This window comes from Spermophilus citellus (assembly GCF_964194105.1).
Source record: "Spermophilus citellus genome assembly, chromosome: 9".
NCBI lineage: Eukaryota > Metazoa > Chordata > Mammalia > Rodentia > Sciuridae > Spermophilus > Spermophilus citellus.
Genome location: NC_138191.1, coordinates 58,256,544 through 58,283,042, shown reverse-complemented (window position 1 = coordinate 58,283,042; position 26,499 = coordinate 58,256,544). Strand labels below are relative to the sequence as shown.

Sequence of the window (26,499 nt, the reverse complement as noted above, 5' to 3'; positions counted from 1 at the left end):
GAATTCAGCAAAGTGGCAGGATATAAAATCAACACGCATAAATCAAACGCATTCTTGTATATCAGCGACAAAGCCTCTGAAACGGAAATGAGGACAACTACTCCATTCACAATATCCCCCCAAAAAATAAAATACTTGGGAATCAACCTAACAAAAGAGGTGAAAGACTTATACAATGAAAACTACAGAACCCTAAAGAGAGAGATAGAAGAAGACCTCAGAAGATGGAAGAATATTCCCTATTCATGGATAGGCAGAACTAACATCATCAAAATGGCGATATTACCAAAAGTTCTCTATAAGTTCAATGCAATGCCAATCAAAATCCCAACGGCATTTCTTGTAGAAATAGATAAAACAATCATGAAATTCATATGGAATAATAAAAGACCTAGAATAGCAAAAACAATGCTAAGCAGGAAGTGTGAATCAGGCAGTATAGCGATACCAGACTTCAAACTATACTACAGAGCAATAGTAACAAAAACAGCATGGTACTGGTACCAAAGCAGGCGGGTGGACCAATGGTACAGAATAGAGGACACAGTAACCAATCCACAAAACTACAACTATCTTATATTTGATAAAGGGGCTAAAAGCATGCAATGGAGGAAGGATAGCATCTTCAACAAATGGTGCTGGGAAAACTGGAAATCCATTTGCATCAAAATGAAACTGAATCCCTTTCTCTCGCCATGCACAAAAGTTAACTCAAAATGGATCAAGGAGCTTGATATTAAATCAGAGACACGGCGTCTGATAGAAGAAAAAGTTGGCTATGATCTACATACTGTGGGGTCGGGCTCCAAATTCCTCAATAGGACACCCATAGCGCAAGAGTTAACAACTAGAATCAACAAATGGGACTTACTCAAACTAAAAAGTTTTTTCTCAGCAAAAGAAACAATAAGAGAGATAAACAGGGAGCCTACATCCTGGGAACTAATCTTTACTCCACACACTTCAGATAGAGCCCTAATATCCAGAGTATACAAAGAACTCAAAAAATTAGACAATAAGATAACAAATAACCCAATCAACAAATGGGCCAAGGACCTGAACAGACACTTCTCAGAGGAGGACATACAATCAATCAACAAGTACATGAAAAAATGCTCACCATCGCTAGCAGTCAGAGAAATGCAAATCAAAACCACCCTAAGATACCATCTCACTCCAGTAAGATTGGCAGCCATTATGAAGTCCAACAACAACAAGTGCTGGAGAGGATGCGGGGAAAAGGGTACACTTATTCATTGTTGGTGGGACTGCAAATTGGTGCAGCCAATTTGGAAAGCAGTATGGAGATTTCTTGGAAAGCTGGGAATGGAACCACCATTTGACCCATCTATTCCCCTTCTCGGTCTGTTCCCTAAAGACCTAATAAGAGCATGCTACAGGGACACTGCTACATCGATGTTCATAGCAGCACAATTCACGATAGCAAGATTGTGGAACCAACCTAGATGCCCTTCAGTAGATGAATGGATAAAAAAAATGTGGCATTTATACACAATGGAGTATTACTCTGCATTAAAAAATGACAAAATCATAGAATTTGGAGGGAAATGGATGGCATTAGAGCAGATTATGCTAAGTGAAGTTAGCCAATCCTTAAAAAACAAATGCCAAATGACTTCTTTGATATAAGGGGAGTAACCAAGGACAGGGTAGGGACGAAGAGCTTGAGAAGAAGATTAACATTAAACAGGGATGAGAGGTGGGAGGGAAAGGGAGTGAGAAGGGAAATCGCATGGAAATGGAAGGTGATCCTCAGGGTTATACAAAATTACATATAAGAGGAAAGGAGGGGTAAGAGAAGAATAATACAAGTGGAAGAAATTATTTACAGTAGAGGGGGTAGAGAGAGAAAAGGGGAGGGGAGGGGAGGGGAGGGGAAGGGGGATAATAGAGAATAGGATAGACAGCAAAATACATCAGACACTAGAATGGCAATATGTAAATCAATGGAAGTGTAACTGATGTGATACAGCAATCTGTATACGGGGTAAAAATGGGAGTTCATAACCCACTTGAATCAAACTGTGAAATATGATATATTAAGAACTATGGGGCTGGGTATGTGGCTCAAGCAGTAGCGCCCTCGCCTGGCGTGCGTGCGGCCCGGGTTCGATCCTCAGCACCACATACAAACAAAGATGTTTTGTCCGCCGAGAACTAAAAAATAAATATTAAAAAAATTCTCTCTCTCTCTCTCTCTCTCTCTCCTCTCTCAATCTCTCTTTAAAAAAAAAAAAAAGAACTATGTAATGTTTTGAACGACCAACAATAAAAAAAGGAAAAAAACTTTGAAAGCAACCAGAGATAAACATTGTAACTAGGGAACAAAGATTAAAATTACTACACATTTCTCATCAAAAACCATGGAGTGGGAGCTGTGATTGTGGCTCAGCAATAGAGTGCTTGCCTAGCATGTGCAAGGCCCTGAGTTTGATCCTCAGCACCACATAAAAATAAAATAAATATTCAAAACAAAACAAAAAAAACATGGAATGGTACAGTGGTGCATGCCTATAATTCTCACAACTCGGGAGACTGAGGCAGGAGGATTGCAAGTTCGAGACCAGCCTCAGCAACTTAGGCCCTAAGCAACTTAGGGAGACCCTATCTCAAAAAATAAAAAAGGACTGTGGTTATGGCTCAGTGGTTAAGCATCCCTGGGTTTAATCCCTGCTACCAAAGCAAACAACAACAACAAAACCCTCGGAAATAAGAAAACAGAAGAGTAACCTTTTTTTAGTCCTCAGAGAAAATTCGTCACCTTAGAATTTCATATTTAATAAAAATAATTCTCTAGGAATGAAGGTAAAATAAAGATAATGTTATATATAGGACATTTTAGAGAATTTGTCACAAGACTTGTTCTAGAAGAAATACTAAAGATAGTTCTTCAGGTAAAAGAAAAATAATACAACAGGGAATCTTAGGACCTCAGAAATGAAAAGCTACAAAAATAGTAAATATTTGAATAAATTACTTTTTTGGTACCAGGGATTGAACTCGGGCACTCGACCACTGAGGTACATCTGCAGCCCTATTTTGTATTTTATTTAGAGAGAGGGTCTCACTGAGTTACTTAGTGCCTTGCTTTTTGCTGAGGCTGGCTTTGAACTCACAATCCTAGATAAATTACTTTTTGACAAAGTATGTTGGTATAATATTTGTGAAAACTACAATATAAAGGAAGAGGGTAAAGAGACTTATTTTCTTGTAAAGTTCTATTCGACATTTACTTTGGCAGAAATACTCTGAATAGACTGTGAAAGGTTAAATATGTACATTATAATCCCTACAGCAACCAAGAAAAAAATTGTTGAGATAAAGTAGAAAGATACAAAATAAAATGGAAATCTGAACATAGCCTAATAATGAAAGAGACTTGTGGAAGAGAGAAGCAAGTGAAAAAAAAAAGTATAAATACCAAAGTAGACTTCAGATCATAGAAAATTATCAGGAACAAAGAGAGACACTGCATAACAATAAAAGGCTCAATTCACCAAGGTTATGTAACAGTCATAAAAGTATGTATACTTACCAGTAGAATTTCAAAATGCATGAAGAAAATTAAGAAGGCTGAAAGGAGAAACTAACCCAAAATTAAAGTTGAAGATGTCAACATTACTCTTTTCTATAGTTGTAGAACAAGTAGACCAAAAAACCAACACCACCAAAAAATTAACATATTTCTGGGCTGGTGTTGTGGCTCAGTGTAGAGCAGTTGCCTGGCATGTGTAGGTCCTGGGTTCAATTCTCAGCACCACATATAAATAAATAAAAAAAGGTCCATTGCCAACTGAAAAAATTAAATAAAAAGAAAAAAACATTTTATTTCTAATAATTTTCCTGTGTACATGTATTACTATACCATAGTGAATCCCACCCTTGTGCATATCCATAAGAATGGGTTCCTAATTAAAATAAGATATATTTTATATAAATTCATTTTGATATATGTATTTTTAATTATATCAAAATGAATTTTTTTTAATTATATAAAAATGAATTTCAGTGTCATGTATAACTAAAAAGACCAGTAAAATTTAAAACTTTCAGGCTGGGGTTGTGGCTCAATGGTAGAGCTCTCGCCTAGCAAGCGCTAGGCCCTGGGTTTGATCCTCAGTACCCCATAAATATAAGTAAAAATAAAGGTATTGTGTCCAACTACAAGTAAAAAAATAAATAAATAAAATTTTAAACTTTCATATTTCTGTATACTAGCAATGAACAATTGAAAACCAAGAACTTAAAAATAGTACTATTTACAATCGCTCCAAAAATATAATGCTTAATATAAATATAACAAATATGTAGAGGATCTATATGTGCAAAATGTTGAAGAAGACCTAAGTAAATGAAGAGAAATACCATTTCTGTGGTTGGAAGTATTTAGGGAGTCAACCTTAAATGGATCTATAAATTTAATGTGTTCCAATCAAAATTCGTGTTTTTATAGGTACATAGCTGGTTTTAAAATTCATAATGGAAAGGCAAAGGAACTAGAACAGCCAAAGCAAGTCTAAAAAAGAACAAAGTTGGAGGACTTATGCTGCAGGATTTTTATTAAAGCTCTAGTAATCAATACAATATGATATTAGCAAATAGGTAGGTACTGAAGAACAGATTAGAGTCTAGAAATAGACTCAGCTGATGTGATCATTTGATTTTTCTTTTTTTTGCAACGATGGGAATTAAACCAGGGGCCTTGTACATGTAAGGCAAGTGCTCTACCACTGAGCTATATCCCCAGCTCTGATCATTTGATTTTTGATAGAGGCACAAGGGCAATTCAAAAGAGTTAAGTCCTTCAACCTGTGATGCTTGAATAATCGGACATCCAGATACAAAATAATGGATCCTCGATGAATGTATACCTTAATATGAAAAGTGCTTAGAAATGGGTTACAGACTGGGCTAGGAACATAGCTCAGTTGGTAGAATGCTTGCCTTGCATGCCCAAGGCCCTAGGGTTCAATCCCTGGCACCACCAAAAAAAAAAAAAAAAAAAAAAAGAAAAGAAATGGGTCATAGATTTTAATATAATTTTTTAAAAAACTGTAACACTCTTAGAAGAAAGTACTCATGACCTCAGGTTAGGATAAGAGTTCTTAGGTATGATACTAAAACCACCATGAAAAACAACAACAGCAACAACAAAAAACGGATAAATTGGAATACACCAATACTAAAGAGTTTTATGCTGTGAAAGAAAATGAAAGATAAGCTAGGGTGGAGAAAGTATTTGTAAATCCCATTTCCAGCAAAAACGTAAATAAAGAACTCTCAAAACTTGTCAATAAACACGAGTTTTTTATTTTTAAAAAATGTTTCCACTTTTTTTTTTAATACCAGTGATTGAACCCAGGGGTACTTAACCACTGAGCCACATCCCTAACCCTTTTTAAAAATATATATTTTATTTAGAGGTAGGGTCTTAATAATTTGTTCATGGTCTCACTAAATTGCTGAGACCAGCTTCGAACTTCTGTTCCTCCTGCCTCAGCTTCTTGAACCACTGGGATTACAGATGTGCGACACTGTGCAGGCTCACATTTTTTATTGGGGCATTATAGTTGTACATAATGATGGGCTTTGTTACATATTCATACATGCACACAATATAATTTGGCCAGTATTTCTCCTTTTTCTTTTCTCCTTCCTCCCTTTCCTCTATTCTGATCTTTCTTTGATTTTCATGAGATTCTGCCCCTACCACCTTTCTTTTCCTTTTTTCTCCCTAATTTCCACATATGAAAGAAAACTATATGACCCTTGACCTTCTGAGAGTGGCTTATTTTGGTTATCACAATGTTTTCAATTTCCGTTCATGTTCTTACAAATGACATACTTTCATTTTTCTTTATAGTCGAATAAAACTTCATTGTATATATACATATACCACATTTTCTTTATCCATTCATCTGTTGGTGGACGCCTAGGCTGCTACAAACATGGGTATACTTGTATCATTATACTATGACAACTTTAATTTTTTAGGATGAATACTGAGGAGTCAGATAGCTAGGTCATATAGTGAAGACTATTCTTAGTCTTCGAGGAACACACACACACACACACACATATATATATATATTGTGGTACTGGGGATTGAACTCAGGGACACTTGACCACTGAGCCACATCGCCAGCCCTATTTATTTATTTATTTTTATGTGGTGCTGAGGCTGGAACCCAATGCCTTACACATGCTAGGCATGCTCTATTGCTGAGCCACAACCCCAGACCCTCAGCCCTATTTTTTGTATTTTACTTAGAGACAGGGTTTCACTGAATTACTTAGCGCCTCAATTTTGCTGAGGCTGGCTTTGAACTCATGATCCTCCTGCCTTAGCCCCCCAATCTGCTGGGATTACAGGCATGCACCACCGCACCCAATATAAACATTATTTTTAATAGCTTCATTTTATAGAATAGTTGCCATTTGAGTTGTTCCTGTTCAGAATTATGACTTAATATTTTGTCAACTTTATTGTAAAGCTGTTTTCCATATTTTAAATTATTTTATAATAGGTCCTTAAAAAGTGGATTACTGATTTAGAAGATAAAAAATATCTTTCAAATGAGTTCATCCCTGAGGGTTTCTTCAGTGATTAATATGAGAGTGGCAGAAATTCTAGGAAAACATTATATTTGAAATTTCCATTGGAGTTAATTTCAACCCTCTTTTTAAAAATTTCCTTCTCCTTATTTAATAGGATCCAGAATTTATTTTCCTTGTTTGCTTACTAGGAAGTTTAACTTGCAAATACTACTTTTTCAATATTATCTTATATTGCTTAAAAAGCCTCTAATTTTTGATGTGTCCTTTTGTTGTTTTCATTTGCTCATTTTCATTTCAGAATTCTTTGGTTTTATATATTCCTGTTAATCCTGTGGCTGCCATATTCTTATTGTATGGATGGATGGATGTGTGATATATATAGATCGCTAGATATAACATCTTTTATTTATTTGTGTATAGCTACATGATATATATACATAAATATATGCATATTGAGTAATTTCATATTTTGTTCCAAGTTTTTTGGAACTTGGATGATGCCAATTATAGGTGAAGTTGTGGGGAGTGAGAAATCTTACATACGTCTAATGAATGTAAGAATCTTGATTCACTTTGAAAAGAAATACCTACTGAAATTGAAAATGTGCATCTCATTATTGGGGATTGAACCCAGAGTCTCATAAATGCTAGGGGAACAGTCTACCACTGAGCTACATCTCTAACCATTCATTTCGTTTTTTTAATAGGAGAAAATGTTTGAAACATTTTAAAAATATAATATGAAAATTAATCCTGATTTTATGTTTAGCTTGAAGCTCAACTAGAGAAAAAAGACCAACAATTTAAAGAACAAGAAAAGACTATGTCGATGTTGCAACAAGATATAATATGTAAACAGCATCATCTTGAATCACTAGATAGACTCTTGACGGAAAGCAAAGGGGTAAAGTCATCTTTATAAAAGTATTAATAGTTTTATCTTTCTATGACATATGTTAATTCTAATCAAATCACTTGTGTAATAACCTTTACAAATGTAAAAATGTTTACTCATATTACTATGTTTTTCCTACTTCTCCCTCCACACCTCCCCACCTCCCGTTTTTAGGAAATGGAAAAGGAAAATATGAAGAAAGATGAAGCTTTGAAAGCATTACAGAATCAAGTATCTGAAGAAACAATCAAGGCTAGTATGCTAATACTTTTTGTTTTTCTTATTGAAGACAGTTCACACATAAATTATAAAAATTATATACATAAATGTTGATTAATTGTTGAAGATTTGACTTGATTCAGTGAACTTTGTTTCTGTTGTTATGTTTACTTTCTTTCTTTTCTAGTACTGAGTATTGGACCCACGGTGATTTAGCATTGAGCTATATCCCTCATTCTTTTTTTTTTTTTTTTGAGACAGGGTCTTGCTAAGTTGATGGAGTTCTCACTAAGTTGCTGAGACTGACCTGGAATTTACAATTCTACCTCTGCCTCCTGAGTTGCTGGAATTAGAGGAGTGCACCACTATGCCCAGCAGCATATTTTCTTTACATTGAATTTTAATCTTAATCATTTGATAGTTGATAATGTGATTTATGGATTATCTAGCCTATTTGGTCCTATGATTTTTTGAACCATTAAAAAATTGTCTTTTGGGCTGGGGACAGCTCACTTGGTAGAGTGCTTGCCTCATATTCACAAGGCCCTGGGTTCAATCCCCAACTCCACAAAAAAAAAAAAAAAAAAAAAAAAAAAAAGGTCTTTTAACTTTAGCTATAATTGCAACTTATTAGCATTACCAGTAAAGAATTAACAAAGCAAGTAAATCTAGTTTTGCTTCTTTTTACCAGTTCTGCTGTAAGGTTAATTAAGTGATAAATCCATAATTTTCAGCTAAAATATGGATTTGTGGCTAGTATATCTTAATGATTAAAAACATGGACCAGTTTGCTGAATTACCTTGGGTTTCACTTTTGGCCTCAAGATGCCTGTTAACTGGATATAACTTAGTTTGAGATTATTTAAGGTATCTGAAATTTAATTTTTTCCTCTCTAAAATAGGGATAACAACACCTCAGAAGAATAGCAGTGTATTAAACAAAACTAGATATATAAAATGCTTAGCATATGCTAAGTTCAAAATTTAATAACTAATTATTATACAGTATCATCTCATTTGTGATTTCACTTTCCATGGTTTCAGTTACATGTAGTCAACTGCAGTTCAAAAATATTAGAAAAATTGAGAGACAATTCATGAGTTTTACATTGTGCATTATTCTGAGTAGTATGATGAAATCTTGTATTTGTCCCCATCTGTTTCATTGTCTCTTTCTCATTGTATCCACTTAGTATGTACTAACTGCCCATTAATCACTTAGGAGCCATCTGTGCTATAAGATGAACTAGTATTATATGTTTAAGTAGCTCTTACTTTATTTAATAGTGATCCTAATCTATGAAAGTAGTGATGTTGGCAATTCAGATTTGCCCATACTAAGGTATAAAGTTCTCCTTTAAGGGAAAAGGTGAAAGTTCTGGATTTAATAAGAAATGGAAAAATATTATATGCTGAAGTTGCTAAGATTTATGCTAAAGACAAATCTATGTGTGAAATTTTAAAGAAGGAAAAAGAAATTTATGCTGGTTTACTGTAGTACCTTAAACTACAAATGTTACAGCCATACTGCCTGATAAGTACTTAGTTGAGATCAAAAGGGCATTACATTGGAGTATTTATATACAGGAAAAAATAGTATATATAGGATTTAGTACTATCTGTGGTTCTTAAAATATATCCTCTGTGGATAATGGGAAAAACTCTTATATATTCAATATTTTCTCCTTTGCATTTTTTAGAGGTTCAAATTTGATATGTCCAAATATACTGCTACCTTATTCTATCATATTGTTTTAAAAAATACATTATTTACTTTTTCCTTGGTGTTTTGTTTTTAGTTCATTTTGTGACTGTATGCCCATGTAAGTATAATTATGCTTATTCATAACTATTCCTATGACATTCTCAATTCTTTAATAGTAAATGCCATCTCAATTTATTTCCTCATGTAAGAAAAATCTCAAAGTTCATTAACATTGAAAAATCATTAGTAGTTGGGCACAGGAGAATTGCAAGTTCAAGGCCAGCCTCAGAAACTTAGCAAGGCTCTAAGCAACTTAGTGAGAGACCGTGTCTCTAATTAAAATATTAAAAGGGCTATTTATGTGGTTCAGTGGTTAAGCACCCCTGGGTTCAATTCTTGGTACCAAAAAAAAAAAAATCTTTAGTATATAAAGGTCATAGTACAGAAATTATTTCATGAAATAATCCCCCCACCAAAAAAAAAAAAAAATAGCGACTTCATTAAACTACCTAAACATCTAGGCAGTTATCTAGTAAGGTATTTCCATATATTTCAAGCCAGGTATGTGATGGAAAGAAAATTAGTAAGGGAATGAAATCTGATGCTGTATTTTATTCCCTTAATACCTTTAACAGGTTTGCTGTTTGGGTAAAAAATCAAAATAAGAAAGAAATATAGAAGCAGAATTTCCATGATTCAAGTTATACTTAAATGATTCTTAACCTCTATTATCTGTAGCATCGAAACAGAAATCTGAAGCCTACTTTTCCTGATTATGTCATTATTCCTTTTATGATTTCCGTCTATATCCCCTTGCATGCCTCAGTTGTTCTCTGCAAGGAAGTACTATGAGTTTTCTATATACAGGAAAGTTAAGAGGATGAATTTAAAGTTCTATCAATTATAAAATTATGATTAATGATAGCTAAATAGTTGATGATAAAATTCTAAACAGGTAACAAGAGACCAATAAATCAAGCAAATTATGTTGCCTCTTACACAGAAAATTGATACAGTACTTCTTAAGATTTTGTTCATTTATTTTCTATTGTTTGGAGGCTGGGAATGTAGCTCAGTGTTAGACCACTTGCCTAACATGCATGAGATGTGGATTCAATCCCCAGTACCAAAAATAAATAAATAAAGTAAGGGAGGTATTAAGGTATTTTTCTTGTTTTCTGTTTATTTTCTACTCTGGATTTTTTCCCTGCTCCCTCAAAAAAAAAAAATCTTAAGTGGAAAAATAAACAGAAGAGCTTAATTGCTGTTATTGAAGATATACAGCCTAATGCCCCACCTACTTGTCCCCAGATGGTGTATTTGAGAAGTTTCTTTGGCTTCATGCCTTTATATACATGTATATCTGTCAGTATGTTTTGATTTCGTTCATTCGTGTATGTGTATGTTTGCAAGGGATGCATATACAGTGCACAATGTATTCATATGTGATTCAGACTCTCAAGCTCTGATTAAATCAGAAAGCCCATCAAAATTTGTTTATTATTAATTTTAATTAATTTATTAATTTAAATATATTTTTAAAATTTCAAACCCTAAAAAAATTTGAAATACTACTACAGGGAGCATCTGTGTACCTTTCATCCAGATTCATTGTCCATTATACTCTAGGTACACTCACTTCATTTCTCTCTATGCACACATACATGCATGCTTATGTGTACACCTACCTCCTTCTACACAAATACTTCTTTTTTGCCAGCCACCTGAGACAAGGTTGTACATGTCATAATACTTTTAATTTTCCTGAATACATAAACATGCATTTTCTATGAGCAGAAACTTTCTGTTATGGGGTCACACTACACCTTAAAGAAGATCATAAATTCAGCAACATCATTCAATATAGTTCATAATGAAATTTCCCCAGTGTTTTGAAAATGTTCTTTATAACACTACTACTATAAGTATGGTTTATGGACTAGTAGCATCAGCATCACCTGGGAACTTGTTAGACTTGCAGAATATCTGGCTATGCTGCAGACCTGGAACTAAGGTAAATCAAATGAGATGCCATTAGTGCAAAATTTAAGGAGACACTCTTAGGATTATACACATAAAGAGCCAGTATTTGTGTGACCCTGAGAGTGAGTGCCTTTTTAAATTTTGATCTGTAAGTATTTCCCTTATCTCCCCCAAGTCCTTAACCTATTACTGAGTTAAAATCTATATTTCAATTGGATATAACCCATTGAAGCATTAAAACTTTTTAACAAGGGTCAAACCAATTGAATCTAGGGTTATCCCACCACTATGCTACATCCCTAGTGCTACATTCCCCAACCCTTTTTTTTTTTTTTTTTGAGATAAACTTTTGATCAGTTGCCCAGGCTGGCAAATGAACCCAACTGAACTTGAGCTTCTCCTGCCTCACCCTCCTAGGTAACTGGGATTATAGCCATGTTCCACCATTCCCAGTTCAAGATTCCCCTTTTAGAAATAAGAGTTGTGGGGGGATAGTAGAGGATAGGAAGGGCAGCAGAATACAACAGACACTAGTATGGCAGTATGTAAAAAAGTGGATGTGTAACCGATGTGATTCTGCAATATGTATACGGGGTAAAAATGGGAGTTCATAATCTGCTTGAATCAAATGTATGAAATATGATATGTCAAGAGCTTTGTAATGTTTTGAACAACTAATAATAAATAAATAAATAAATAAAATCCAAAAAAAATTAAAAATTAAAAAAATAGAAATAAGAGTTGCAAGGATAATTTCATGATGGAGATTAATATCTGCAAGTGGAACATTTTTTTCTTTTTCTCCTTGTCTTGTTGAGATTTCTTTGACACTTTGAAGGCTGCCTCCTTGAATGTTACTAGCAGTAAGAGAAAAAAACACTCCTCAGGTCAATTTTCTGCCAGAATTTTTTAAAAAATATTTATTCTTAAGCTTTAGGTGGATACAATATCTTTATTTTACATTTATATGGTGCTGAGGATTGAACCCGGTGCCTTGTGCATGCTAGGCGAGCACTCTACCACTGAGCCACAACCCCAGCCCTCTGACAGAATTTTTTTAAAAAGGAAAAAAGAAAAACCACTTCCAGAAGCTCAGAATTACAACAAGGAAAAGAAAGGATTAAGACAAGAATATTATTAATAGATGGGATATGGAACATATGTACAAATTGAGGAGCTTGAATTAAATATTTTCATATACTTATTAATGTCAGCATTTCAAAATATTATCTTAACAGCATTAACAATATACTGATTTGTAAATTGGTTCTTACTTTCCTATTTTTCTTGTTTAAGAGGGTTTAAAATGTGTGCTTAGGGGCCAGGGTTATAGCTTGGTGGTTGAGGGCTTGCTTGAGGGCTTGCTTGAATGCTTACCTTGCATGTGTGAGGCATTGGGTTTGATCCTCAGCACCACATAAAAAAAATAATAAAAATAAATAAAGATATTGTGTCCATCTACAACTTTAAAAAATGTGCTTAAAGACTGCTGTACCTTTTTAAGAAAATATTTTTAAGTGTTTGACTTGAAGATTCTTGACAATTGGCTCCAGTTTATCTTATCATTCTTATTATTCAATGACCATGTCCTACAATTTTATACTCTTGATAACTCTAACCTCCTTCCAGCTTCTCCATTCCCTTTCACAGTGCCTTCCTCTCTGAATACTTCCTTTTCCTAGAATGTCCTCTATTTGTCCATCACTTCTTTGTTCTTCAGTATTCCATTTTCTGGTTTCCCTTTTGTTTTCTTACAAAGAATTAGTTTTCGTAATATTATCTCTTCTGTAATAACATTTTATATTCTAACTATGACTGTATATTTACTGTTTGAAGCAGTGAGGTAAACTTTAGGAGATAAATCTGTAAAATATTGAGTGTGTAATAAGCATTTATTATATTAGATGATTTTCCTTTTTTTTCCCCCCTTCCCTTTTCCTTGCTTAGGTTAGACAACTAGATTCAGCATTAGAAATTTGTAAGGAAGAGCTTGCCTTGCATTTGAATCAATTGGAAGGAAATAAGGAAAAGTTTGAAAAACAGCTGAAGAAGAAATCTGAAGAGGTAAGTTATTTCCTTTATATGTAGCACAATTTTCATGTGATTTCTTTAAGTTTTATTTACTTATTTTTGGTACCAGGGATTAAACTACAGAGGGCATTTGCTCACTGAGCTGCATCCCCAGCCCTATGTTGTATTTTATTTAGAGATAGGGTCTCAACTGAGTTTCTTAGCGCCTTGCTTTTCCTGAGGCTGGCTTTGCAGTCCTCCTATCTCATCCTCCCAGCTGCTAGGATTACAGGCATGTGCCACCATGACCGGCCTCTTTGAGTTATTTTTAAGATACTTTATGGTGTATTTTTTTTTTCTTAGTGGTTTTGGGGATTGAACCCAGGGCCTTGTGCATGTAAGGCAAGCACTCTACCAACTAAGCTATATCCCTAGCCCCTAATATACTATATCCTTACGTAGCTGATATTAAAATGTACATTCCAAATTTTATATTCTTTAAAGAACAACCTTTATTTCAGTGCAACTTAAAATATAAAACCATGGGCTGGTGTTATGGCTCAGTGGTAGAGTGCTTGCCTAGCACATACGAGGCCCTGGGTTCAATCCTCAGCACCACATAAAAATAAATAAATAAATAAATAAATAAATAAATAAATAAATAAATAAGGTATTGTATCCAACTACAACTAAAAAATAAATATAATATATATATATATATATATATATATATATATATATATATATAGGAGCTAAAGTTGTGGCTCAGTGGTAGCGTGCTTGCCTAGCATGTGCAAAGCCCTGGGTTCGATCCTCAGCACCACATGAAAATAAATAAATAAAATAAAGGTATTGTGTCCAACTACAACTGAAAAACAAAATATTATATATATATATTTTCTCTTAAAATTCTAATTATTTATTGTTTAGAGAATCAGATAAATTACTAATATCACAGAGCAATTCTAATATAAAATAAATAACATCTAATATAAAATAAGTAATATTTAGATTTAGAGTGAAATTATTCAAAACTTTTCTATTTTGTTTTTGTTTCTTCTCATTGTCTGAAGAATTAAGAATTAGATTTAGAGCTGGGTGCTGTGGCACATGCCTACAATCCCAGCATTTTGGGGAGCTGAGGCAGGAGGATTATGAGTTCAAAGCCAGCCTCAGCAAAAGCGGGGCACTAAGCAACTCAGTGAGACCCTGTCTTTAAACAAAATACAAGAAAGAGCTGTGGATGTGGTTCAGTGGTTGAGTGCCCCGAGTTCAATTCCACCCCCCGAAAAGAGAATTAGATTTAGAAATTAAACTTTCTATATTGAAATAAGTTTCTCAGGTAATAGATTAAAGACCTTTCCTTGAGTTATCTTCTCTCTGTATCCTTAATGTCTAGCACTTTGCTTATTATGTCGAAAGAATTCAGAATTTTTCTATTTTATTTTTGTTCCTCAGTCTTGCTAAGTTGCTTAGGGCCTCACTAAGTTGCTGAGATATTGTTGAACTTATGATTCTCTCCTACATCAGTTTCCCTAGTCACTGGGATTACAGGCATGTACCACCTCTATTTACTTTTTCTTTTTTTAAAATTTTTTTTGTTCTTTTCCCCTATATTTACTTTAAAGTCAAGCTATCTAGAAGTTTAAGTACAGTACAATGAAATGTTATAAAATATCTTTATTTATTTTTATTTATTGATGGATAATATTGTAAATTATTATTTGGATACAGCTAACATTATATACATCAACGTATATATTTTTAATTTTTTTTTTTGATTGTAGGACACAATATCTTTTTTTATTTATGTGGTGCTGAGGATTGAGCCCAGTGCCCCATGTATGCAAGGCAAGCATGAGCCACAAACCCAGCCCTATAATTGAAGTTTTGCCAGTGACTAGATTACTGAATAAAATAAAATTTGTTGTTATATGATGTGACTTTCTTCGTGTTTTGGGTTAGATCTTCTTTTTTTTTCTTCTGTTTTATCATATTTAAATATTTTGCCCATTATCTCTTTAAATAGGAAAGTAAGTGTGAGACAGGATGTTCCAGTAAAGAAAAAACCATATTTAAACTTTTTTTGTAGGGACATTGGTTTGATATAAAATAAACCACTACAGAAGTGTGATCTTTAGTTTGTTAGGAGCTGATAAAGAAAACAGGTAGGGATGGGGCTGCAGCTCAGTGGCAGAGTGCTTGCCTAGCATGTGTGAGGCACAGGATTTGATTCTCAGCTCCGCATACAAATAAAATAAAGGCATGCTGTCCATACACAACTACAAAAAAACAAAAAGAAAAGAAATTAAAAAAAAGAAGAAAGAAAAAGAAAACAGATAATACTTGTGAATATTTGCACTACATTATTTTCAGGCAGACTTAAGTAAAATGGATTAGCATAAAAATGAGTATTAAAATCAGAATTAGAAATTAGCCAGTTGCCTGTAATATTAAGATTATTCCAGGTTTCCAATATCATTATATAAAGAAGCTTGAAATTTTAAAAGAGCTTCTTTCTCATCATGAGCAAAGAATATGTGGTTCCTAAGTCCTTTATGATGCTTCTGAGTGTTCATCGGCTGGATAATTAAAAAAAAAAAAAAAGAACCAAGTCATGATTCTCTTGTGCTATGTCTTGCAAGGAATTAAAATTCCTTTCTTCTGGAAAGAGTCTTTGCTTTAAAGGAATAGCTTTGTTTCCCTTCATTAAAAAAAAAAAATTATTACATAAACAATGATAGGAAAACTTTCAAAGAAAATTTATATACACCTTTCTCTGTGGTACTATCTTTTTTCATTTATCTTTTCATAATTATATTGATGCAATGTGATTTTCAAACTTAATTTCATTTTATAAAATGTTACATTTACTACTGTCTTGTAAATTATGGTTTTAAATGGACACATCATTTATAATTAGATTGATATATATCATCTTTAATTAAAACTTTGCCTTATTGTCAGAGGAGGTGAAAAATGTTATAAAATATATTTTAAATTATGCTAGGTTATTTATATTATTTTTTAAATGATTTCTGTTAGCAGGTTTTTAGGATTTGGATTATTATGGCAAAGGACAGGTTTTTTTGGTTTTTGTTTTTTCCCTTCTTAATACCAGTGCTACTAGATAGTTTTAAGAATATCTTTTAAATCAGTTTTAGAGACCAGCATATTCAAATACTAAATATTTGGAGTGAATGAGTGAAATCTCTCAGCTGATAATGTTATTCCTTGTATGTGTTTTTTGGAGCAAGAATATTCCCGGGTGCTTTGCTGGAATAGTCTTTTATAAATAACAACAATAACCTAATAATAAATATTGACTAATATTTTTGCAGTACTTCATGGCAGTGATTTATTATCACAAAGCAGAAAAAGTGCATTAGCTGAAATGTAGAGAAATCCATAGCTACCTATATTTTTCACTTCATCTAGGAGGAGTCATATAGAACATATTCCTCTCCATTGCAGTGAAATATGACAAGAGGTATAGTTTTTCTGCCTAGGGAAGACTGTTTATGATTCCGAAGTTCTGAGTTTTCTGGTTTTTTTGGTAGGGATGGGTTAGGTCAGATATGAATAATGACCAACCTGTAAGCATCAAAATAATTGCAGGCTCCCAGAAAGAAAGCATGTTTCAGTACCTCAGCCCAAATAACCTAATCACACAAGACAATCTTAAAAGATACATCTCCAGACACCAACCAGGTCCTTATAATATACCTCTCCATCAGAAAAATGAACCCCACCCTTCTATGTAATAAACTGTGACTACTATTGACCCTCATGACAATTGCTCCACATAATAAATGAAGATAATTAAGACAGATTTGACATTTTATTGCTTTTTATTTGAAACAGTTCATTGTAATGAGAAATATATGTATTTGTTAGGTATACTGTTTGCAGAAAGAGCTAAAGATAAAAAATCACAGTCTTCAAGAGACCACTGAGCAAAATGTTATTCTGCAGCATACTCTTCAGCAACAGCAGCAAATGTTACAGCAAGAGACAATTAGAAATGGAGAGCTAGAAGATATTCAGACTAAACTTGAAAAACAGGTATATATTATTGGATGGTTTTATTTTATGAAATAGAAATTTTAAAAATCATTAACAAATTTTTAGTTATAGAAATTGTTATTTAACTTTAAATATTTCACATGATAAGAAATACTCTGTATTGATATTGTAAAAATGAAGTTCTAATCCTCCATAATCTGACCTGAATATCTAATTCTGTCACCACATATTTGTTATCTAATACTGCAGCCACAATTTAGTTATAATTTAGACTTCTCTACTCAATCTCTTTTTTTTTTTGAACCCAAATATATTACCTATCTGGATCATTATTCCTTCTAATGTTGACATTTTGGATCAGCACATGGTGTGATATTCTCTAAAGAAATGGCAAAGTGTATACTAAAACAAAATTCCCAAAGGAAAATACTCTTCCTACTTAGTTCTGAGGATAAGTTATGGGACTGGGGAGGTAGCTCAGTGACAGAAGCATTTGCCTTGCATGCACAAGGCCCTGGGTTTGATCCTCAACACTGCAAAAAATAAAAATAAAAAATAAATAAAATAAGAACAAAATTATTACTTTAGTGAAAGAGCCCTCGAGAATTTATTATACTAGAGTACTAACCTTTTTTCTTTCATTCTTTGCCAAATTTATCTGAATTATTTTTTCTTCTTTTTTATTATTTTTTTATTTATATATGACAGCAAAATACATTACAATTCATATTTCACATGTAGAGCACAATTTTTTATTACCTCTTATTATATACAAAGTATATTCACACCAGTTCGTGTCTTCATACATGTACTCTGGATAATGATGTCCATCACATTCCACCATTATTTCTACCCCCATGCCCCTTCCCATTCCCTCCCACCCCTCTGCCCTGTCTAGAGTTCATCTATTCCTCCCATGCTCCCCCTCCCTACCCCACTATGAATCAGTCTCCTTATATCAGAGAAAACATTCAGCATTTGGTTTTGGGGGATTGGCTAACTTCACTTAGCATTATCTTCTCCAATGCCATCCATTTACCTGCAGATGCCATGATTTTATTCTCTGTTATTGCTGAGTAATATTCCTTTGTGTATATATGCCACATTTTTTTTTATCCATTTATCTACTGAAGGGCACCTAGGTTGGTACCACAGTTTAGCTATTGTGAATTGTGCTGCTATAAACATTGGTGTGGCTGTGACCCTGTAGTACGCTGTTTTTAATTCCTTTGGGTTTAGACCGAGGAGAGAAATAGCTGGGTCAAATATGGTGGTTTCATTCCCAGATTTCAGAGGAATCTCCACACTGCTTTCCATATTGGCTGCACCAATTTGCAGTCCCACCAACAATGTAGGTGTGTACGTTTTTCCCCACATCCTTGCCAACACTTATTGTTTGTATTCATAATAGCTGCCATTCTGACTGGAGTGAGATGAAATCTTAGAGTAGTTTTGATTTGCATTTCTCTAATTGTTAGTGATGATGAACATTTTCTCATATATTTGTTGACTGATTGTATATCATCTTCTGAGAAATGTCTGTTCAGGTCCTTCGCCCTGATTGAGTTGTTTTTTGTTTTTTGTTTTTTGTTTTTTTTTTTTGGTGTTTAGCTTTTGAGTTTTTTATATATCCTAGAGATTAGTGCTCTATCTGATGTGTGAGGAATAAAATTTGCTCCCAAGATGTAGGCTCTCTCTCTCTCTTCACCTCACAGAATTCTTTACAGATATTTCATTTCTTTTGTTTTTTCTCTTTTCAAAAGAAAATTTGCAGAAATAAACAAATTGAAAAATTTATACATTTTGCAATGTAATCTTTTTTTAAAAAAACATTTTATTTTTTTAGTTAGAGACAATACCCTTACTTATTTATTTTTATGTGGTGCTGAGGATCGAACCCAGGGCCTTGCAAGTGTTAGGCAAGCACTCTACCACTGAGCCACAATCCCAGCCCTCCAATGTAATCTTACTACATTTGTAAGATTAGTTTTTTGTCAAATGGATGATCTTTCATTATTTCAAATTTATCCTCAGCCTCTGCTGTGCTTTGAATGCCCCCATCAAAACTCATGTTGAAATGTAAGATAAGAGTTGGGACCAGATGGGACCTTTAAGAAGTGATTGAGCTGGACGCAGTGATGCATGCCTGTAAATCCAAGTCTCTTGGGAGGCTGAGTCAGGAGGATCTCGAGTTCAAAGCCAGCCTCAGAAACTTGTTGAGGCCTAAACAACTCAGCAAAATCCTGTCTCTAAATAAAATACAAAAAAGGGCTGGGGATGTGGCTCAGTGATAAAATTCCCCTGGGTTCAATCCCCAATACCAAAAAAAAAAAAAAAAAGAAGAAGAAGAAGAAGAAGTGATCAAGTTATGAGAGCTCAGACCTCAAGAATGAATGAATCTACTTATGGACTGATGAGTTATCTCGAGAGTGGGGGGTGTTATAACAGCCATTTTGGCTGTTTCTTCTATGTTCTCCTTTCACGGTAATGTGATGCCCTGTACCACATTGGGACTCTGCAGAGTCCCCATTAGTAAGAAGGCCTTCAGTTTCAGCATAGTGACTTTGGACTTTGCCCACTTCAGAACCACCTCCAAAAACATGAACAAAATAAACCTTTATTCTTTTTAAGTCAGCCAGTATATGATATGGTATTCAGTTATAGCAACAGAAAACTTCTAAGATAGCCTCTCCAGTGGAACTAAAGACTCCTTTCAGTGCATTCAATTGTGTGTCATGCAGTTATTCTGTGTTTTATTTTTTAGAGACATCTTCTGTAACTTTCCATTCCTTTCATTAAAGTCTAGACCTGTTGCTTACTAAGCCTACTATATAGCCTCACCCTGAAATATTTCTTCATCTCCTTGGTATTTGACTCCTACTACCTAAATCCTTGTAATTCACTCTGACTTTGGCAGGACTGATTATGATTCTTGTTCCTCTTAAAGTGGTTTTATTTCTGTAGTGATGTTATAGGTTTCTTCTTTTTGTTGTTGTTGTTTTCCCCTTAACTTGACTAGTTCATTTGAAAAAAAAAATTTTTTTTTTTTTTTTTGGTGGAGGCAGTACTTGGGATTGAATTCAGGGGCACTTGGACACTGAGCCACATCTCTAGCCCTGTTTGTATTTTATTTAGAGACAGTGTGTCACTGAGTTGCTTAGTGCCTTGCTTTTGCTGAAGTTGGCATTGAACTTAGAATCCTCCTGCCCCTGCCTCAGCCTTCTGAGCCACCACTATGCCTGGCCTCATATGAATTCTTTGTATGATAATTATCTTTGTTCTTTGTTTTAAGTCAATATTTTGTTCTCTTTAACTTCTTCTTTTAGAAAAAAAATTTAGTTGTAGATGGGCACAATACCTTTATTTTATTTATTTTTATGTAGTGCTGAAGATCAAACCCAATGCCTCACATGTTCTAAGCGAGCACAGTCCATTGAGCCACAATCCCAGCCCTTTCTTTAACTTCTTTAAGAGTCTACAGAAGTTTGCATCCAACAATTTCTTAAGTATAAATTTTCTTTCTGGTTTTCTTTTATATATACATTGATTCATGTTGGATCCTTTCAGATTATTACTTTAGATTCCTTGTGTTTATGTGTGTGATGTTTAATCAAGAATTCAGGAGGTAGATTTCCTTGTTTCCCTTCCCTATTTCCTGAGTACTGGAGGTATTTGGTTTGGTTTTGCTTTTGTTTTGGTTTGTTTATTCTTTGTTGGTACTGTGATCAAACCCAGGGCTTTGCACATGCTAGGCAAGCACTCTACCATTAAACTGTACCTTCTGCCCTTACTGCTGTTTTAATATTATTTAGTTATTTAGTTCTGTGAGGGGTTTTAGGAAAGCTGGGAGGATACTAAAGTCAAAAGCAAAGGTTATCTTTGAGAACCACAGTCATATAAATGTTCATTGAAAACATGAAATAACAGATTACAGAATACAGAATGAGAAGTGAGAAGATTGGCTTGGACAGATCCTGGAGGGATGTGATAAATAGAAGCCAAAGTAAATATTTTATGAAGAAAGGGAGGACATTGTCATAGGCTATTGGAATCAATGGGAAGTAAAATGGACATTAGGAAAAGTCCATTGATGAATTGGCAACTTGGAAGCTACTGGTGATTTAATCGCAGTTTATATGGAACAGACAGTTTTTCTTTAGATTGAGGTGTAAATGAGAAATGAGACAGTAATATAGAAATTGGGCTTTGCAGGGGCTGAAAGAAAGGGTGGTAGGTGGAGGAAGGTATAGGTATGAAAGACAGTTTTTTTACAATGGGAAACATGTTTAAGGGCTGTTATTTAAGAAAATAAAAATAAAATGTTGGGGTTGTGGTGACACCTGCCTGTATTCCCAACTATTCAGGAGGTGCAGCAGGACTGCATGTTCAAGGCCAGCCTCAGTAATTTACTAGGAACCTATCTCAAAAAAAAAAAAAAAAAAAAAAAAAAAAAAAAAAAAGGTCCAGAAATGTAGCTCAGTAGTAGAGTACTTGACTAGTGTTATGTGAGGCTCCAGGTTCAATTCCCAGTACCACCACAAGAGATGGGAAAGATAAAAAGAAGAAAAATACTAGAGATTGAAGATACAGGAAGGAGAAAAGAGTGTCAATAGTATGAGGTTTCTGAGAATGTGGATAGGAATTGATTCCAGAACACATAAGAAGCAATTTGACTTACATAGGTAGAAAATGACCTCTTTTATTGTAAAAAGATAGACAGGAAAAATGCAGGTTATAGAGTTATAGTCAAATGGGAATTAGGAATATTTCACTGAATTAGCCAATTTATGAAGAAAGAAAGGAAAACACACACACACACACAAGATTATTTCAAAGGTAGAGAGTGAGAAGGAGAATATTTACTAAATTATTTTTTTTCTTTTTCCATGCTGGGAGTTAAACCTAGGACCTTGTACATGCTAGGCATGCACTGTACCTCTGAGCTATACCCCAAGCCCTTTTAATTTTATTTTGAGACAGGGTCTTGCTAAGTTCCCCAGGTTTTCCTGGAACTTAAAATCCTCTTGCCTCAGCCTCCCAAGTTGGTAGGATGACAGTAATGCATCACTACACTTAGCTATTTATTCAATTCTTGTTCCTTTTTATTTACAGTTCTGGGGATAGAAACTAGGACTTTGTATGTACTGGGCAAGTATCCTATCACTGAGCTATTCCCCACTAGTCTTGTTGGGGTTTTATGTCTTATTTTAGTGTTTATGATGTTGCCACTTTTTTAAGATACATGTGAATAGAGTATCTTTATTGCTAAAAAGTAAGTTATGTTTTTGTATTTTTTTAAAACATTGCTTCATGGTCTATAATTTTGCTTTTTTTAATATTTATTTTTTAGTTGGACACAATACCTTTATTTTGTTCATTTATTTTTATGTGGTGCTAAGGATCGAACCCAGGGCCCCACACGTGCTAGGCGAGCGCTCTACCGCTGAGCCACAACCCCAGTTCAATACAATTTTGTTTTTTTAATCATTTATTTTTATTTTTAAAATTATTTTAAATTTTACTTGTTTACTTTTGAGATGGGGTCTTACTATGCCCAGGTTGGCCTCCTGTTCCTGAGGTCAAATGATACTTAACCTATCAAGTAGCTGGGACTATAGGCCACCCCTCTAATGCACAGTTTACTTTGATTTTTAAAAATACATCTGAAATGGAATAATATGGTAGGCTACTTATTTATAAAAGTGTTTTTCTTTTGACTAATGTTTATCGGTAATTTAAAATACTTACTGAGAACTGCTTTACAAGGTATCAAAGCTGGAACAAGAACTTCAAAAACAAAGAGAAAGTTCAGCTGAAAAGTTGAGAAAAATGGAGGAAAAATGTGAAACAGCTGCTCATGATGCAGATTTGAAAAGGCAGAAAGTTATTGAGCTTACTGGTACTTCCAGGTAAAATGTGAATATGTTCATTTTACTTACCTTCCCATTTTTATATCAGTAATATCTGTTTCAAAATTAGTAACCACTGAAATATTTGCATGAAGAATTTATTTCTTCATAATCTGAATTCATATAGTATTTTTTTATCTCCCTCATATCCTTCATTATGCCTTTTTTTGTATTATAGTTTAATACCTTAACCTTTCTGCTATATTGAAAGTTCTTTAAGGCAAAGGCCGTATCTAGTTTACTTTAGAATTCTGTATAACAATTAGCACAACTAGCATTAAGTCCTTATGTCTCATAGGCACTCAGCAACTGTTGTATTAAATGATGAATAACATTCAAAGTTATAGGCAAAGTTTCCTCACCTAGAGACTTGCAGAGACTCTTAACTGTATAAAGGAGGGAGTAACAATAAAAGAAAACAGTGTCTCTCAACCTTGACTGAACATTAAAATCACATAAGCAGTTTGTAAAGAATACTGATACCTGAGTCGCACATTTATATTAAATTACATGTAAAGATTATGATTTAGTTTAACTGGATTGGGCCCCGGCATCAATAGTTTAATTGGTCAATAAAGGAACCCATGAGCTGAAAGCAATACCCTGCTTCCGCAGACCCTCTTCTATTTAATCAACAAGAATTGGCATATAGTACTACACTCATAATTAGTCTACTCTTCTGCCAACAGGAGTCAAGAGTGAACTTACATGCTAGAACTAAAAACTTGTCCCCAGATTCCCTCTGCACATTGTGTTTATGGCTAACCATAGTCCTTCAAGCCTTCTTTTTCTCAGTGACAGGTGTCTACCCATTAACACAACCTTACTGTTGTTGTTTACCTTGGGTCCATGAAGACTCATCACATTATAACTTTATGTTTATACACCACAAGACATGTTAGATTTCCAGGTCAACTCTCATCCCTTCCATGAATTCCCAAAAAGATCTCCACATATTCTCCTTTTTCTCACCCCATTCCAATTCCTGAAGGACTGGAATGCACAGTCTATCTAAAAAGGCATTCCTATATTCGCTATCTCTTCTTTTCTCTTGCTGTACCAGAAACGTGATACTCCCTGAGGACATTGCTTCTTTCCCTGCAGCTCTCTGAAGTAAAACTTTTACCCATAGCTCTTATACCATACAGTCAGTGCCTGGAATAGTGTACTCTGATCCTAATGTCAATATATTATATTATCCCTCACTGTTGCTGATTCTTACAGGCCACCTGGCTTACTGCTGCTCTCTCCACCACCACTCCTGATTCTTAAAGGATTTGAGGGGTAGGAGTATTAACTGGGAATTGAACCCAGGGACACTTTATCCCAGATATACCAGACCCCCACACACACACTTTTTTTTTTTTTTGGAGATAGTATCTCTTTTAGTTAGTTGCCCAGGCTATCCTTGAATTTATGATCCTCCTGCCTCAGCCTCCAGAGGTGCCAGGATTACAGGCATGTGCCAATGTGTTTAGTTCTTAGGGGTTTCAGTATACACCTAACAGATGCTTCTGACATCTTGCCTTCTGATTTTTTTTTAATCCTCTCCTCTAATAATCTCCTCTAATAACCTCAGACACTCCCATGGTTTGCCCTAGATCTTATTATTTCCAGTATCTACAATTTCTCCAAAATTTGACAATTATGTGTCATTCCCTATAATACTCTAACAAGTCTTTGACCCAACCAGGACCTCTAATCTATCTATCAGTTCTAGCACTGTCTAATTCCATGATGCCCTCTCTCCTTTTTTTTTTTTTTTTTTTTTTTTTTTTTGTGGTGTTGGAATTGAACCCAGGGACACTTAACCACTGAGCTACATCTCCAGACCTTTTTTATTTATTATTTAGAGACAGGCTCTTACTAAGTTGCTGAGGCTGGCCTCTAACCCTCCTGCCTCAGACTCCCCAGTCACTGGGATTACAAGTGTGCACCCTCCTCCCAGCTCCTTTCTTGACTGAGTTTAAGTTAGTCATTTAAATCACTAATATGCTTATATCCGCAACTCCTTTCAGTTCCCTCTATAAAGCAGGAAGGTTGTACAATCCTGGAATCTTTCTTCTCTATATGCTAACAAAGATCATTCTAATAATAAAGATCTGAGTAAAAATGATTGATTTGGCTCCCCTGTGAGTAGTATGATCTTTTTTTTAAGTATTAAGTTGTAAATGGACACAATGACTTTATTTTTTAAATTTATTTATATGTGGTGTTGAGGATTGAACCCAGTACCTCACACGTGCTAGACGAGCGCTTTACCACTGAACGACAACCCCAGCCCTCATCTATCTATATATATATATTTGTAGTTTTTGATGGACTTTTATTAATTTTTTTTATGTGATGCTGAGGATCCAACCTAGTGCCTCACACATGCTAAGTGAGTGCTCTACCACTGAGCTACAACTCCAGCCTGAGCAGTATGATCTTTATGATGAATAATTTGATTGGTTGGCTTCATTATGATCTGTGTCAGATCATAGAAATTCCAGATTAAGTGAAGTGTCTATCCCTGGATATTCTCAATACATATGAAGTTTTATTAAGTTAAGTCAAATGCTAGCCTTGTTAAATATTACAAGGTAATACATTTGAATTTAGTGGTATGTAGAGCACAAAGAAAAATTTTAAAATATAATAGGTGAGTTAAGATTCTGAGTAGATAGCCTTAAAAAAGAATGAAATGATGGTATTTGCCAGTAAATTGATGGAGCTAGAGAATATCATGCTAAGCAAAATAAGCCAATCCAAAAAAAACAAAAGCCAAATGTTTTCTCTGGTATGCAGATGCTAATTCACGATAAAGTAGGGGCGGTGACTATGGCGGTGACTAGGGAAGAATAATTACTTTGACAGAGAGGAATGAAGGGAGGGGGAAGAGGGGGTATAGGGGAAGGAAGCATGGTAGAATGAATTGGATATTATTACCCTATGTGCATATATTATTACACAACCAATGTGATTCTACATTGTGTACAACCAGAAAAATGAGAAGTTATACTGTTTATATGATGTGTCAAAGTGCATTCTACTGTCATGTATAACTAATTAGAACAAATTTTAAAAATTAAAAAACCCTAAAAGAATGTTTGTATTTAAAAAATAACCAGAATGATGGATATAATATCTAAGGAATATCAGATTCTGCGGAATTTCAGGTTAGTTAAAAG

General features: G+C 34.3%; 1 protein-coding gene across 1 annotated transcript in view; it reads left to right on the top strand.

Moving 5' to 3' along the window:
- Positions 1–26,499, top strand: part of CCDC18 (coiled-coil domain containing 18) — a 115,673-nt gene that overhangs the window by 47,310 nt on the left and 41,864 nt on the right. The window contains exons 16-20 of the mRNA XM_081307403.1: positions 7,349–7,483; positions 7,649–7,726; positions 13,329–13,445; positions 17,289–17,456; positions 23,184–23,326. Coding sequence (XP_081163529.1) covers positions 7,349–7,483; positions 7,649–7,726; positions 13,329–13,445; positions 17,289–17,456; positions 23,184–23,326 — 641 coding nt within the window. The remainder of the gene's footprint in view (positions 1–7,348; positions 7,484–7,648; positions 7,727–13,328; positions 13,446–17,288; positions 17,457–23,183; positions 23,327–26,499) is intronic.